The following is a 15,510-nucleotide window of genomic DNA, read 5'->3' on the forward strand; positions in this document are numbered from 1 at the left end:
GCTGACCTCAGGTGCTGACAAGTCAGCAGTGGGGACAACACAGAGAGAGATAACACAAGGTCAGAGCTCAGTCATCCAGAAGTGAGAACACGGTTAGGGACTGCTGGTGAGCCCTTTGTAAGCGTGGGGTTGTCCACAGGAAGCACACGGAACACTCAAATTGGGCCCTTTGAGGTGAGTCTAAAGAAAGCACTACTTAGAGGTGTAGTCAGGGTGTAGGGAAACCACAGGGGTGGCATATCACTGAGGGGCTAGCAAGAGCAGCCCTTTGCTATCTACCCTAGGCTGAAGCTGTCACCCCTAGCTGAAGGGGTGCTGGGAGGGAGTGGTGAAAGTGGGAACTATGAGGAGGGGGCTACTGACTGGAGCTGAGGCCTAAGCTTGAGAGGCATATCCAGCGCAGAGCAATCATGGTGCAAAGGACTGGGGGTAAACCCTACGGAAGCCCTGGACAAGGGACTGTCTGTGCAGCCCAGAGAGGTGAGCATTCCAGGGCCTAGAGCTGGAGGGAGGAGGGTGCAGGGTGTAACTGGAGAGGCAATGGAAGATACATGCTTGGCACATGGGCCCAGAGACAGTGACTTCACAAAGGAAATAGAAACAGCTTATGCTTCCCTTATCATTCAGTTCTAAATATTTCGAAATTTCATTGTCATTTCCTCTTTAACTCATGGATGATTTAGAAGTATGGTTTTAGTTTCTCAGCCTATGGGAGGTTTATATTTTTCTTGTTGACTTCTAATTATATTGCATTGTGGTTGGAGATCATGGTCTGTAAGATTCTGTGGAATGTGATGTGACTCCCTCTGTGGCTTCGTACATGGTTATTTGCTGTACCTCCGAGCTGGGTTTTATAGGATGGGCAGGAGTTTGCCTGGTGAAGAGTGAAAAGCTCAGAATCTTACGTTGTGGGAAATAGAAATGATCCATTTTGAAGGCACTTCAGAAGTTCCCAGCTCATCCTCAGAGCTCCCTGGTGTCTGCCTTACTACAAGCTGACAGGCTGGCAGGTGGGATGGGAGGCAGATGGAAGGGTTGGGAGAAGCCAGAGATGACCCCAAATCCCTCAAACACCTGTACCCTCTTCCTGTGGCTCTCAGAGTGGGCTAGAGACACTGTGTTCTTCCAGGAGGCTCTGCTGGGACGAAGACCCAGACCCCGGAGAACAAGGTCCTAGCAATACCACATATTAGCTGTGTGACCTTAGGTTACTTCTGCCCTCTCTGATGGCATGCTGGAACCCTACAGGACAGGCACTGGTCCCTGCCACTGTGTCCTGAGTATAAGTGGCTCAAATAAGGCCCTGGCTCTGAAGCTTGGCGGGAGCCATTGAGGACCTAGTTGAGGACGTACTCTCTTCCACTGCACAGTCTGAGCACATGACTCTTTGAGAACTCCGGGTGGCAGCTGGGTTGTGGCTAGACCTGGGCACCTGCCCTGCTGTGTGTGTCTGGGAAAGTCTACTTTCCCCATTTCTACCATAAAAGTATCTTCCAGCCACACCATTCCAAGTGCCTTTTCAGGACCAGCTTCCTGCTCCTGCCCCCATAGGCCTGTACCCAGTGACTCTGCTGATACAGAGTGACTTCTCCCTAGGGACTCCCCAGCCCCTCCTGCGCCAGGAAAGCCCCCCTCATTGGCACACTCCTCCCAGAATGAACTACAGTACTCCCCAGCTCACCCCACCAGGTATCTGGCAGCTCCTATAGCCTGATGGCGCCCATCTTCCCCTCACTCTGCCAAGAAAAATTTCTGTTTCAGATTCTGCCCCTCCCTGCCCAGAAGGCAGGATCTCTCATCCTGAGTCTTTCATCCTGGCCCAGTGAGGAAAAAGTGAGGGACGTCATGGCAGTAAGAGGAATTGAGCTGACTTCCTTTTAGCCTGAGGAAGGCCAGGTTCAAGGGAATGTGACAGGGGAAGACAAGGTTGAAAAGGATTTACGCTAAAATTCTGTGTGACTTTGGACAATGCGTTTATTCTCTCCTAGTCTGTTTCTCCTTCTGTGAAATAGAAACAACAAAGATAATAATCTATGCCCCACAGAAGAGCTGTGAGGGTTGGATGTGATAGTCCTTGTAAACTGCAGAAAGCTGGAGCCAGTCTTTTGGGGGGTGCCGCCTTCAAGCATCCAGCAGGCTCATGTGTAGAAGAGGGATTGCACTGGTCCCCGTAGTCCTGGCAGGCAGGGGGCAGAGACCCAGGCAGTAGACACATCAGAGCTGTCCATCCACACAGCCTGCTTGTGCTCCAAGGTGCTCCTCCCTCCAGGCTCCCCACCCACCCTTGGAGTGGGAGGCAGAGCGTGTGCATGTGCATAAGGGCCTTAGGCCAATGTCAAGACTTCTGCCCAGACCCCCAGCATGGCTCTGGTAGACCCTGCCCCCTCCCCTAAGTGCTGGCCGTCCAACCACTGGGCTTAGTTCCCAGGGGAGGTGATAGTGAAGGGGGCTGGTGTTCACCAGTGCCCCGGGCTCAGCCTTCCACAGAGCCCACCACAAAGCCTGCACAGGAAGTTCTGTCCAAGCCTACTTGTGACGGAGAGCAGATCAGTGGTTGCTAGGAGTTCGAGTTGGGGAGGAGAGTGTGACTGTAAAGACAGAGCCCAAGGGACTTTCTCTGGATTGCAGGTCTGCATCCTGACCTTGAGCCTCTAAACCTATACACATTGTAAAATTTCAGAGAACTATATACAAAAAGAAAAGAAAAGAAAAGAAAAATGAGTGCATATAAAAACTGGTAAAATCCAAATAAAGTCTGTAGTGTTTTTTTTTTAAAGATTTTATTTTATTTGAGAGAGAGAGAACGAGCAGGGGGGAGGCAGAGGGAGAGAATCTCAAGCAGACTCCACGCTGAGCATAGAGCCAGACGCAGGGCTCAAATTCAGGACCCTGAGATCATGACCTGAGGCGAAACCAAGAGTCAGCTGCTTAACTGACTACCTACCCAGGCGCCCCTAAAGTCTATGGTTTTAACAGCATTATACTAATGTCAGTTTCCCAGTTGTGACCCTTAGTATGGTTAGGTGAGATGTCACTGGGGGAAACTGAAGGAGGGGTACATGGGAACTCTATCATTTTTCCACCTTCTATGTGGTCCAAAATTATTTTTTTAAAATTTTTTAAAAAAGATTTTATTTATTTATTTAACAGAGGGAGAGACAGCCAGCGAGAGAGGGAACACAAGCAGGGGGAGTGGGAGAGGAAGAAGCAGGCTCCCAGCGGAAGAGCCTGATGTGGGGCTCGATCCCAGAACTCTGGGATCACACCCTGAGCTGAAGACAGACGCTTAACGACTGAGCCACTCAGGCACCCCAGTGTGGTCCAAAATTATTAAAAAATAAGTTTTTAAAAAAACTGACCAAAAGACATATCACTTGCAAGGTATGGATCTTCTCTGGATCCTGATATGAACGAATAAACTATAAAAAAAATTTATGAAACAGGGGCGCCTGGGTGGCACAGCGGTTAAGCGTCTGCCTTCGGCTCAGGGCGTGATCCCGGCGTTGTGGGATCGATCCCCACGTCAGGCTCCTCCGCTGGGAGCCTGTTTCTTCCTCTCCCACTCCCCCTGCTTGTGTTCCCTCTCTCGCTGGCTGTCTCTATCTCTAATAAATAAATAAAATCTTTAAAAAAAAAAATTTATGAAACAACTGGGGAAATTTGATTGACTGCTCTTTTGATAATATTAAGGAATTGTTGTTATTTACTTTAGGATTTTTTTTGTTTAAATTTCTTTTAAAGATTTTATTTATTTATTAGAGAGAGAGCATGAGCGAGAGAGGACAAGCAGGAGGAGCAGCTGAGGGAGAGGGAGAAGCAGGCTCCCCGCTGAGCAGGGAGCCCCACACAGGCTCCATCTCAGGACCCTGAGATCATGACCCGAGCTGGGGCAGCTACTTAACCGACTGTGCCACCCAGGTGCCCCACTTTAGGATTTGTTTTTAAGTACTTGTCTTTTAGAAATACAAACAGAAGTATGTATGGATGAAACAATATGATGACCAGGATTTGGAGGGAAAGGGGGTGAGGGTATATATGAAACCAGATTGTTATGTGTTCAACATTTTTTATGTTGAGTCATAAAGACTTGGGGTTTATTACACTATTGGCTCTACTTCTGTATACATTTTACAATTTCAGTAATAAGTTGAAACTTACAATAATAAGTAAACTTAACAATAAGTATTACTTAAATATTTTAAATAAATAGTATTTACTTATTAACGATAACAAGTAAAGTAATTAACAATAAGTTTAAAAAAGGAACCACACAAGGGCAGGTTTCTAGGTCTCTCTCATAGCAATTTTGTTTCAGCGTCTCTGGGGTGGGTCCTGGAATCTGCTGCTTAGCATGCTTTCCAGTGATATTTATTCAGAAGACTGAGGTTTGAGAACATCTGCTATAGACTGAATGCTTATATCCCTCCCCTGCAAATTCATACATTGAAACCTAATCCCCAATGTGATGGTATTTGGAGTGGGGCCGTTGGGAGGTGATGAGGTCATGAGGATGGAACCCTCAGGAACGAGATTAGTGCCCTTACACAATACCACAGAATACCCTTGCCTCTTCTACCATGTGTGGACATAGCGAAAAGGTGGCCATCTTGAACTAGGAAGCAGGTCCTCACCAGATACTGAAACCATGGATGCCTTGACTTCAGACTGCCCCGCCTCCAGAACTGTGAGAAGTAAATGTGTGTTGTTTTTAAGCCACCGAGTCTATGGCATTCTGTTACAGCAGCCCAAACAGACTAAGACAACCTCTTCCTGTTCCCTGTAGCACCTGTGGGGCGGGGTAAAGCTGGAGGGCGCCTCTGTTCCTGGTTCTCTGTTCCTGTATCACCTCTCGGGGCGGGGTGACGTCTTCTAGTAATAATAGTAGTAAATCAGTACAGCTTTAACCTCGTATGAAGACAGTATGGTGGAGTGAAAACAGTATGCCCATCTGGTTCCTTTGTTCATTTACTCCTTCATTCTGTAAGTATTTACTGAGGGCTCACTAGATGGCAGGCACTGTACGTGGCCCCCCACGCAGACCTTGCCCTTGCTTTGTGGGTGATGACAAAAGCCTCAGTCTTCTGAGGATTTTCTGCCAAGCCCAGGTGTCCCATTTCACAGCTCATAAAACTGAGGCCGCACTGGGCCGCCTGGCTGGCTCAGTCAGTAGAGCACGTGACCCTATGCTAGGCATACAGCTTACTTTGAAACAAGACAAAACAAAAGGAACAACAAAAAAAGAGGCTACAGAAGATCGTTGTATGCAACAGGTCAGAAAAGGATTGGATCTTAAAGGGAAGGGTCCAGTGACTATCATCCCTTTTTTAACTTCCTCAGAGTAAATGGGAAAGATGCACAAGGAGTGAAAGAGATGGGCCCGAAGACAAATAAGGACAATAAAAGCCATTCAGTGAACCTTTGATATACCTGTGCTTGAGATGCATTTTCTCATTCCTTCCTCTCACTCACCCTGGGAGGGAGGGAAGTTTGTCTCTAGAGCTGCTACATTGTCCTTCCCTCTAGAGGGAGGGATGGAGGGGTGGGCAAGAGAAAAAGAAGGGGGTGTCCCCAAGGGGGAAGAACGCATTGGATATGTTAGGATGACACCCCACACTCTGCCCTACAGTTCTCTCTGGGAGAACCCCGAGGTCCCATCTTGGCTTCCTTTCCCGGAGGAGGGAAAACTGCATCCCCACCCAGCCAGAAAGCAGCGATCGGGCAGTGGGTGGGGGCCCGCTTCTGTGCAGCCTGAATTCTAACGCCAGCACGGCTTGTGACTTCCCGCAGTTATCCAGCTCATCGGGGCGGGGTGCGAGTGGAGTGGGGGGTGGTGCTGTGTTTAGGGCTTTTTCAAGAAGCAGCGGGAGGAGCGCAGCTCTGTCCTACACGAAGGGAAATAAGGGTGGGAGCCTCCTTCCATCACACCAGCTGCCTGGAACCAGTCCTCCTCACGGGGGAGCCCTTGGCACAGAAAGTTCTTAGCGCTCCGCAGCTCCGCTCCCTGGTGAGGCCCATGAGACTGTCTTCCCCTTTGGACAGGAAACCCTGAAAAGTGGGCTGTTACTTACCGGACCTCCTCCCCTGGCACCCGGTAGCAATAACTGACAGTGTAAGGAACTTTTTGGTTTACAAAGTGCTTTCACCACTCTGGTCGTTTCTGAGTCCTGTAACAACCCCGGGAGGCAAGGACTAGCTCTAAAAGGTGAAATGACTTGGCCCAGAGGCAGAGCCTGAAAATGGCAGAGCTGGGACTCAAACGCAGGCCTCCTAACTCCAATCACGGTCCACCCCCCCATCCTCCACCCCACCCCCCTGCCCCCACACAGCGCTTGGCAGACACAGTTTCGGAGCTATCTCCTATGACCCACGCGGTAAGTCAGGGAAAAGAAGAACAAATCAGCTTGAAAGGGAGCTAGACTTTTCTAAAAATGGTCTCCTGGGAAAGTAGATGACAACACAGACATTTGTACCTGGATCCGTGTCAAAGCAATTAATAGAATTAAGTTCATTCACCATCCTCAGTAACCTTGACACCTTAGATTTCTGCTCACTCTTTTGACACCCTAGCAAAATCTGCCAGTGCAGGTCATACGCCACACATTCGACAGATAGCACCCAAGAGAGACAGTCGTTAGGGCGAGCTGCAGGGAGAAAAGGAGAAAGACGCAAGGAGACCAAACACAGAGAGAGGGGTTCAGGAACAGAAGGCTATCTGGGGGTCACTTGGTTTCTAGAGTGGAGGGTCCTGCGTCTGGGAAGGAGGTACATTCGTAGGCCACCACTGAGATACCCAGAGCTTCCCTGATCTTGACAGCAATTCCCTCTCCACAGGGGCACCCAGAGGACACAGTGCAGGCTGCTGGCCTGAGACAAACCGAGAAGGGCGAAAAAGTTCCAGCCAATCAATCCCAGCTCCAATGGGGTGTGAGTCTCCCAGCCGAGCTCCGTAACTGAGTTCCCATCCATCCCCCATGCCTGCCCAGCTTCCATACATCATTCCCCTCTGCTCCCTCACCACAGGCAAGAGCAGATGTGCACAGGATGGATGGAGAGCTTCAGCGTGCTCAGGCAACACACAATTCTCCGTGCAGCTGCAGGGGCCAGGCACAGATAATCCAGCATTTGGCTTCAGGGGTCATGAGCTGGGGAATTCTCGGCTCTTACAATCAGACAGGGAAACCATCCGGACTCCAAGAGTCTGGGAAGGCATCTATTTTCCTCTGTTATCCTTCTAAGTCCTTACCTGGGACATGCTAGGAAGAGCTAGTCTCATCCCAGAAATCTTTCCTAAAGGCAGACAATAAACCCTTGTTTTTCAGATATTTTACAGGTGGGCTGCCTGGAACCAAAGTGCAGAGAGAATCTGCAACCAGGAGAAAGAAGGAATGTTGCTACCAACACATTGTGTGACAGTGGGAAAATCATTTCGCCTGGTTTGGGGCCTTTTTCTTCAGGTATAAAATCACTAACTTATTGCAGGAGTTCCCAAACCAGACTGAGCCTCAGAATTACCTGGAGATTTTTTTTTTTTTTAAATAAATAGTTTCCCAGGCCTCACCCTAGACCAAAAGAATCCATATTTTCAGGGTGGGGCCTAAGAATCAACATTTTTGACAAGTTCTTCAGGTGTTTTTGATGCTCAACCAGGTGGGAAAATTACAGGCTTTGGTCTTTTTATGCTGTAAACTATTATATCTAATAAACTAAGAAAGCAGAGGTCTATAATCTGGAGGAACTTGGTCTCAGATAAGTCATCCACCAATAATCAGGCAGGCCTTGCACCTTGCCCCGAAACTCCAAGTGTCATCCGGTTCCAGACGCTGTCCTAGGTATGGCCACTGGTGATCAGAAGAGATAAACAGTGCTCATTCCAACCTGTATGCTCTGGTCTGGGCTTAACCCAGCCTTCCCCTCCTTGCTCCCACCTACCAGTTTGTGAATCCAGCCTTGAGATCCCCAAATTCCTACTGCCATGCTCTCTGGCATGATAACGGTTGCTCAAGCCTCTTTATATTCATGGAAGAGAATTTCTAGAAATGACAACCTAGTGCAGGAAGAAAAGCACAATAGAACTTGTGTTTAGAAGTAGGTCTATATTCTAGAAGTAGATCTATGTTCCTAAAGCAGAAGATCCCACCTCCTCCATATTAGGAGATGTGTGCTTTGAAAAAATGAAGTACTTAATCTAGCAGCTACTATTTTGCACTTATAATAAAAGTGCAAAATACTAGCTCTGGGGGAAGCTCTGGGTATCTCAGTGGTGGTCTACCACGTACCCTTTCCATTAGCAGGGGCTGGGGTTTTGAGTCATATAAGGAAAGACAGAAGGTGGTTTAATCTGCTGCAAAGACTTCAAGGCAACTTGAGAGCCGTTGCTATACGCCAGCAGGAGAGTGAAGCATAGTGCTAAACACTGTGCATGTGCCGTATCATTTAATCCTTTTCTTTTGAGACAGGACTTTTTTTTTTTTTTTTTTTAATTTGCAGATGAGAACACAAAGGCTCAGAAAGACTGGGTAACTTGTCCAAAGGCAGACCTGGGATTCTAATTTACGCCTTACTCTTAACATCTCGGATGCTGTCTCCCCAGTGTCCTCATTTCTAAAATGGGAGTAATACTATCCTCATAGTATTGTTGAAAAAGACCAAGTGGAAGAAATTCAGTAGGGAAGCAAACATCTCCGAGTCTCCTGGGAGTCATGTGCCAAGTGAGGCTCAGCAAAACACCTCTCTGCTCCCTCCCTTCCCCTGTAAAATATAAGATCTATCAGCTACTTCCCACCATACCAGAGGGAGGTCAGCATGGGAGAATAAATGTGGGTTGAAGAAATATGAATGCAAGGCAGGGATTTGTGCCACATCGTAAATGTAGGAATAATAACAGGAGCAAAAGTGATCTGAGGATCACAGTGGACCAAAAGCCAAAAATGACCCAGTAATGATATTGCAAACCAAAGAAAGGATTTTTTTTTTTTTTGGAGGAGGGGGTTAAGTGAAACACTTGAGGGGATATCACTTATCTCTGACTACTGCCATGGCAGATGCAGAAGACCAAGGAAAAGTGAGTAACACACGTTGAGAGGGACACAGGTTCTGGGCAAGAGAGTCAAGATTCAAGTCAAGATGTGATGGGAACCCTGGCCTGCAACCAGCCAGATGAGAAATCAGGATATGTACAGAAGCCTCGAAGTCAAGAGTTCCAGAAAGGAAAAACCATGTTTGACAGCAGATCGTGGGGAAACAGTGGAGGGTGGGAGTGGGGACAAAAGTGAGAAAAGGACAAGGTGGAGGGGTCAGTAAGGTGACCTCAGTGAGTGGCAGCAGTATGGGGAGATGACTGCCAGGTGGGCCATGGCAGCTCCCGAAGGACTGTCACCCTACATCCACTCTGGTTACCCCACGAGGTCATCTTAGGCTCAGCTCCAGGCCCCAGTGTGAGGCAGACACTGGTGGGTTAGATTTTCCATAAGCAGGGGCTAGGGTTTTGAGTCATATAAGGAAGGACAGAAGGTGGTTTAATCTGCTGCAAAGACTTCAAGGCAACTTGAGAGCCGTTGCTATATGCCAGCAGGAGAGGCTGTGAAGTAGAAAAGTAAACAGACTTTTCTGGGAGGCTCCAGCTATGGTGGGCAGAATGAAGCCCAGTGAGATGAGGAGTGAGGGGTGGCACCCTCAGTGCAGGGTGGGGAAGAACTTGTCATCACTCCGAGCGGTCTCAGCAGGGCTCGGGTCAGCTAGCAGGGTGGACAGCTCCCAGGCCCTGGAAGTTTTCAAATAGTTGCACCAGGGGCTAGAGGGTGCTGTAGAGAGGGCTGCTGTCATGGTGGGAGGTTCAACTAGACCACGGTGTTTCAATCTTCCTTGGAGAAACAGTTTGTTCAAATGACAGCTCAGGGGAAGCCCAGTAAATAAAACACTGCTTCTCTGGTTGAGTTAGGGGTAGTAAGGACCAGGCTGCCAGGATCCCCATCTCTAAGAACTGTTGGCATTCCCTGAAGCATAGTTGGAAACTAGTGACTGGACAGCCTTTAAGTTCTTTTTTAATGTTAAGATTTGGTAAGCCAAGACAGGAGCTTGAACGTGCTTTAAAATAATTATCTTGCTCCAAAAGTTTGGACATTGTCTCTCAGTTTTTCCTGCTTGTATACCCTGAACCTGGCTGCCTCCTGATGGCCCTGTGGTTTTGTTTTCTGTGCGCAGCCTCCGTAATAAGAGCAAGCAAAATGCCCACTGCCTGGGCTGGAACATAATCACAGCATGTTTTGCCAGGGCCGGATCTCATTGTGCAAGGGATGTTTATAGACGCCGGTGGTCTGAGCTGAGCAGTCATCGAAGAGGAATTTATTCCACATTCGCTGGATATCTTATCTCTCTGTGTGGGCTTCATGCTGGACCCTGGGAAGATGATGTCCAGTAAGATATGATCCCTGTCTCCAAAAAGTGTCCAGTCTATGGGAGCGACAGCCTTGTAAAGGAGGAGCACGAAATGCTGGGGAGCATAGAGGAAGCACAGAGGTCAGTAGGGAGGGGGCAGATGTCAGGCAAGGCTCTGGAAGCTTCTGTGGAGCTTTGAAAGGCATGTAAGAACGAACCTGATGACGAGGGAGTGGCATCTGAGGCAGGCTGATGTGACCCAAAAGACCAGCACAGAGGCGAGAAGAGCACAGGGTATCCTGGGATCTGCTACTCATCCAGAATGACTGGAGCTACGGGAGTGGGGGCGGGGGGCTAGCCTGAGACGGGCCTGGAGAAGGTGCCCAGACCCTGAAGTTCCTGTGTCCTGTGAGCTGATCGAAAGGGACTTGGTTCTGAAAGCTCGGGGGAGCCTGCAAGGATTCATAATGGTTTGAACCTATTTTTCTGGAAGCCCTGCCAGCTCCTGAGGTCTGCAGAGCTCAGAGGTGGTCCTATGAAAGTGAGAGATGAGCCTGCTCACTGGACGTTACAAATGACACCATTAAGTCTGGAGCGTGGACAGTCGCCTTCTATTCCTGGCTTGGCTCCTGATGCAGGCAGTGACCTTTCAGTCATCTCTTCCTTTTTCGTGTACCAAGTCTCTCCTTCAGCAGAACCGGGATAAAAATGCCGCCACCAACCTGACACATTAGCAGAATTGCCAAGACCGAAGTGCTCCAGGCAAACAACACAAAACACGTTCTCCTTAGTTGGGACATGCTGCCTTTTGAAATAGGGTTTGGAGAAATCAGAAATATCTAACACATGCATTTTGTTCTTTAGTTGACAGCAGGAAAATTGGCACACCTGTGTCTCAGAGCAAGGGCTGATTCAAGAGCCACCCATGACTTCTCAGGGCCTGAACGGCTGCTGGAGCTAGGGTCAGGGGTAACTGAGGCTGCTCTTCTCTGAGCTGGCAGTAGGGGAGGACAGGGTTGGTGGCCAGAGAGCAGCCACGCATCTCACCAGCCAGCAGTTTCCTGCTGACCTCACAGGCTTGTGAGAAAGGCAGAACTAATCCATGCAAAGGGCGTACAGAGCGCCTGGCACCCAGTGAGCTTCCAGTAATCAAGGCTAGTGGTTACCATTAACGTGTACAGATTGTGAGGCCAGCTCTGCACTCACCGGGCCTCTCTGCATGGAGCACATATTCTTTGAGACTTTCATATTGTTTACCTGTTACTGTCTTTTAAAACCATAAGCGCTTCATGGTGGGTGCCATGGTCGGGAAGATGTGCATGCCCACGGTACCCAGTAGCGTTCTTTAGCCCTCCTTGCCCCTCCTCTGAGATGGTACTGGTCATTTTGGCTTATATTATAATGATTCATGTCAGTGTCTTGCTTGCTGAACTGTGAGCTCCTCGAGGGCAAAGACTGAACCTTGAGATCTGTGCCCAGAAACACCCATGCTTAGCAGGGCCCTGCTGCAAAGGCCTGAGTACTTGCTGTTCTCTCTACCTGGTACTTTTCCTCAACTCATGTATCAGCTCTCACCTCTGCAGAGATGGCTCTCCTGACCACTAAGTTATTGCCTCCACTCCACATTCTAGCACACTATTTTTTTAAAAAATTTTCATAGCACTACCAGTATTTGAAATAATCTTATTGGTTTATTCATTTGTCTTCTCCACGAGGATATAAACTCCATGAAATCAGCAGCCTTATTTGTTCTATTTGTTGCTGTATTCCCCAGTTTCCTGTAACTATGCTTGGCATAGAATAAATGCTCAATAAATATTAATGAGTGCTGAATCAATGCTAAATCAAATGACCAGGGGTGGGCATTTATACCTCTTCTCCAAGACTGAACAAGAGGTCGGTATTGTGGAGACTGCAAAAAAACCCAGAACACGTAGTTCCTGCTTCCAAACTGTTTGAGTAAAGAAGTAGCAGCATAAACATCCCGAGAACAGGACAAGGCAAGCTATGACCAGGTGCTAGATGTGAGGCCCGAGGGAAGAGAGACACGGGGAGTGGCCGGAACGGACCTGGAGAGCAGGGATCAGCCCCCTCATCTTCCGGTGTCGGCACCTCACCTGGCGGTTGGAGTAAGGGCTCTGTGAGGGACTGCTCAATTGCCCTGAGCCCACAGCCCGCCAAGGTCAGGCCAGTGGATTGGAGAGATACAGGGACTGTGTATAAGCTGGCATCTTGGCTTGCAAATATTACTACTTAGGAAGTTCCAATCTATGCGTGTTGAGAGATTCTCTTAAATTCAGAGTATTTAGATACAGGTACACATACAACAAGATGTTTTGGCTAAAATCCATGTCATTTATTTATTCAACAAACAACTGAGTATCTTCTATGCTCCAGGCCATGTCCTTGACACTGGGAATGGAGATAAATCCTGGCCCTCAAGGAGCTCACAGTCTACTGGGGAAAAAAAACACATACATACACTTATACTGTAAAGTACGCAAAGGGAGACCACTATGGGGGGCAAGAGCAAAGGAACCAATCCTAAGTTTAATGTCCACAGGAAAGAAAGATCTGGCTAATGGGTGTTTTTTTGTGAGGAACAGATAAGGCAATGGTTCTCGAAGTGTGACTGGTGAATGACCTGCATCGGAATCCTCTGGAGCACATATACAATGCAGATTCCCAGCACCACCTGCACAGATTATGACCCTGCAGCTTGGGGGACCTGAGAATCCACATTTTAAAGTACTCTAGGTAATTCTACTGTGAGATAAGGTTCGCTCTTTACACTGCAAGGAAGAATGATCTGCATGTCTGAAATGGTAATTTGTGTTGGTCTTTAAAGAGAGAAGGGGATTAGAAAAGAGGAAGGGTGTTGACATTTATAGTAAGCCCTACCATAGTCTACCTATAAGCCTATGTAATTCTCACAATAATCCTATGAGGTAGATATTATTATTATCCACATTTTACAGAGAAATCGAATCAGAGGGTTTAAGTAATTTGTTCAAGAGCATAGAGCTAATGAATCCCAACACTGACATCTGAACCCAGATTCTTTAACTCTAAAGCTTGTCCACTTTCTGTAACACCATGTTGCAGCTGGGTACGGATTTACTGATTGTTACAGTTTTCTTTTGGTTCTTTGCCAGATCGTACCAAGTAAATATAAAGAAGAGCCAGACGGCATTTGGATCATTCCCAATCTAACTGTCCATATATACATCCCTTTCTGGCAAGTGGGGATTTAGGGCAAAGCTGGGAGGAACGAGCAGCCAGATCTTATTTCTTCTCCCATCATCTTCTCGCCCTCTTGTGAAGGTGTTACAAAAATGTACTATGGCCAAGAACTGGGTCCATCTGAAGGGAAAAGCAAACATAACTGGATGCCCACGAAGCCAACTCCATCTGATGTCAAAGATTCCTGGGACTCAAAACATCCAGACTCAAGTTTCTCCAGAAAGGAACTGTCAGAACCAAAGGCAGGTCCAGAATTCGATTAGGAAACAGCTCAACCTTTAGAGAACTCTGAAAGGCTAGCAGCAATTCCAGGTTAAACAAACACTATCTCTTTCTATACACAGACTCAGAAGTACGACAAAATGGACACGGCTCAGAAAATAACGTGAAGTCCAATCCCATCTAAAGAGCTTGGGGACAGGCCCAACCTATAAATAATCTTCCGTAACAAGGAAAATACACCACCACGCAAACCGCAGCTACTGGTCACCTTCCCACTTACCAATTCAGTGTCGCACAGGCAGACTCAGGCAGCAGCAGCCAAGCGGAGCACGCCAGATCAAGAAAAGGAAAGGTGTAGTAAAGGGGGTCAACACAATACTGGGGGGCCCCTGGGACCTCAGATTCAGAAGGTTGGTGTGTAACCACTGCCCTCTTCTAGCACTGAGCTTGGAGCCACAGCAGTGACACTACAAACCAAATGTGAATTTCCAGTGCCAGAGAACTCCTTTCTTATTTTTGGCATTTCAAGCAACTGCTGAGTCCAAAGATGAGATCTGCACTGACACCAAGGACAGCACATAGGTTAGATTTCACTGTTCAGGGTAAAAAGACTGTAAGCCAGACTTCATTGCTACGTTTCCCCCATACCCCATCTGGGAACATTCGCTTCCACGTACTTTTTCATATAGTACTGGCATGGCTTAGAGTTGTTTGAAACAAATGAAATAAAACAAAACATGCAAATTGGGATGGCTCCTCTCCTTACAAAAGTGTTGATTTATTTACACTGCACTGATTCACCCCCTCCAAATACACAGCTTCTAGTAGGCCGAGTTAGAGGAGCAGCGTAACAAACTATGGCTTACTGTACTTGTGTGTTTCACTACACCGGAAACCGGGCCCTCCAAACCAGCTACACTAAAAGCAACTCTGGGGACATCTAGATGAAGTCTGAATCCTGATGGCAATATCTGGTCGTTCTAGAGTCTAAACAGGATACTTGGGCTATACCTCTGGCCAGCCAAGGGGCACAAAGGAAGAGTATGCAAAGCCTACCCCTAACTACAGCAGGTCTTCAAGCTCACAATCCTGTCACAAGTTTATACATAGGAGGAACTAATCAGCTGGGAGCTGTGCGGTCAAAAGGATATATATATAGCACTATTATACTGTGTAAAGTCAGGTTGCCATCCTGCGGATCCTTAGCTCTCTCTGGTTATGATCTCAAACACTTAAAAAGGAAAGCGTAAGTATGCTGGGAGATAATTATCAGAATGTTTGGGTACCTTCGTTCCTGAATATCAAGTAATAGGGCTCACCTCCATGATTACTTCTTGCAATAAGCACATAGGGCAACCCATTAGAGACTGCTCCTTAGAGCTGCTAAGCTCCCAAAAGTTCAAGGGGCCGGGTGGGCTGTGGAAAACTATCCAGGGCTAAGCAGACTCCGTAAGCCAACCCTCACAGCTCTAAGTCTTATCCTGGTTCTGGGCACATTTCAGTTCTGCTCCAAGTCCACTTTGCTCCAATTCAGCGATGACAGACATATATTTGAACTCATTTGGTCTGAAGTTAAAGGTCTCCACTAACCCGTAGGTCTCCTTCCGGTCGGTGGCATAGAAGAGCTGAACTTGGTTGGCAATGCACTGTGCCTCAGCAACATTCTGTAAG

The 15,510-nt window shown here is 47.7% G+C and overlaps 1 protein-coding gene across 2 annotated transcripts in view; it reads right to left on the reverse strand.

Annotated features, from left to right (window-relative positions):
- Positions 1-12,706: 12,706 nt before the first annotated feature.
- ATPAF1 (ATP synthase mitochondrial F1 complex assembly factor 1) overlaps positions 12,707-15,510 on the reverse strand; it is a 29,108-nt gene continuing 26,304 nt past the window's right edge. The window contains exons 9-10 of one of the 2 annotated variants that reach the window (XM_045799640.2): positions 15,430-15,503; positions 12,707-12,831 (exon numbers count right to left, since the gene is read on the reverse strand). In XM_045799640.2, the coding sequence (XP_045655596.2) occupies positions 12,822-12,831; positions 15,430-15,503 (84 nt within the window). In that variant the 3' untranslated portion in view covers positions 12,707-12,821. Of the gene's footprint in view, positions 15,504-15,510 lie in introns of both variants that reach the window. The other variant, XM_045799639.2, reaches the window with a different exon arrangement.

The sequence above is a fragment of the Ursus americanus genome, chromosome 12, assembly GCF_024610735.1.
Source record: "Ursus americanus isolate L20-20 chromosome 12, mUrsAme1.1.p, whole genome shotgun sequence".
NCBI lineage: Eukaryota > Metazoa > Chordata > Mammalia > Carnivora > Ursidae > Ursus > Ursus americanus.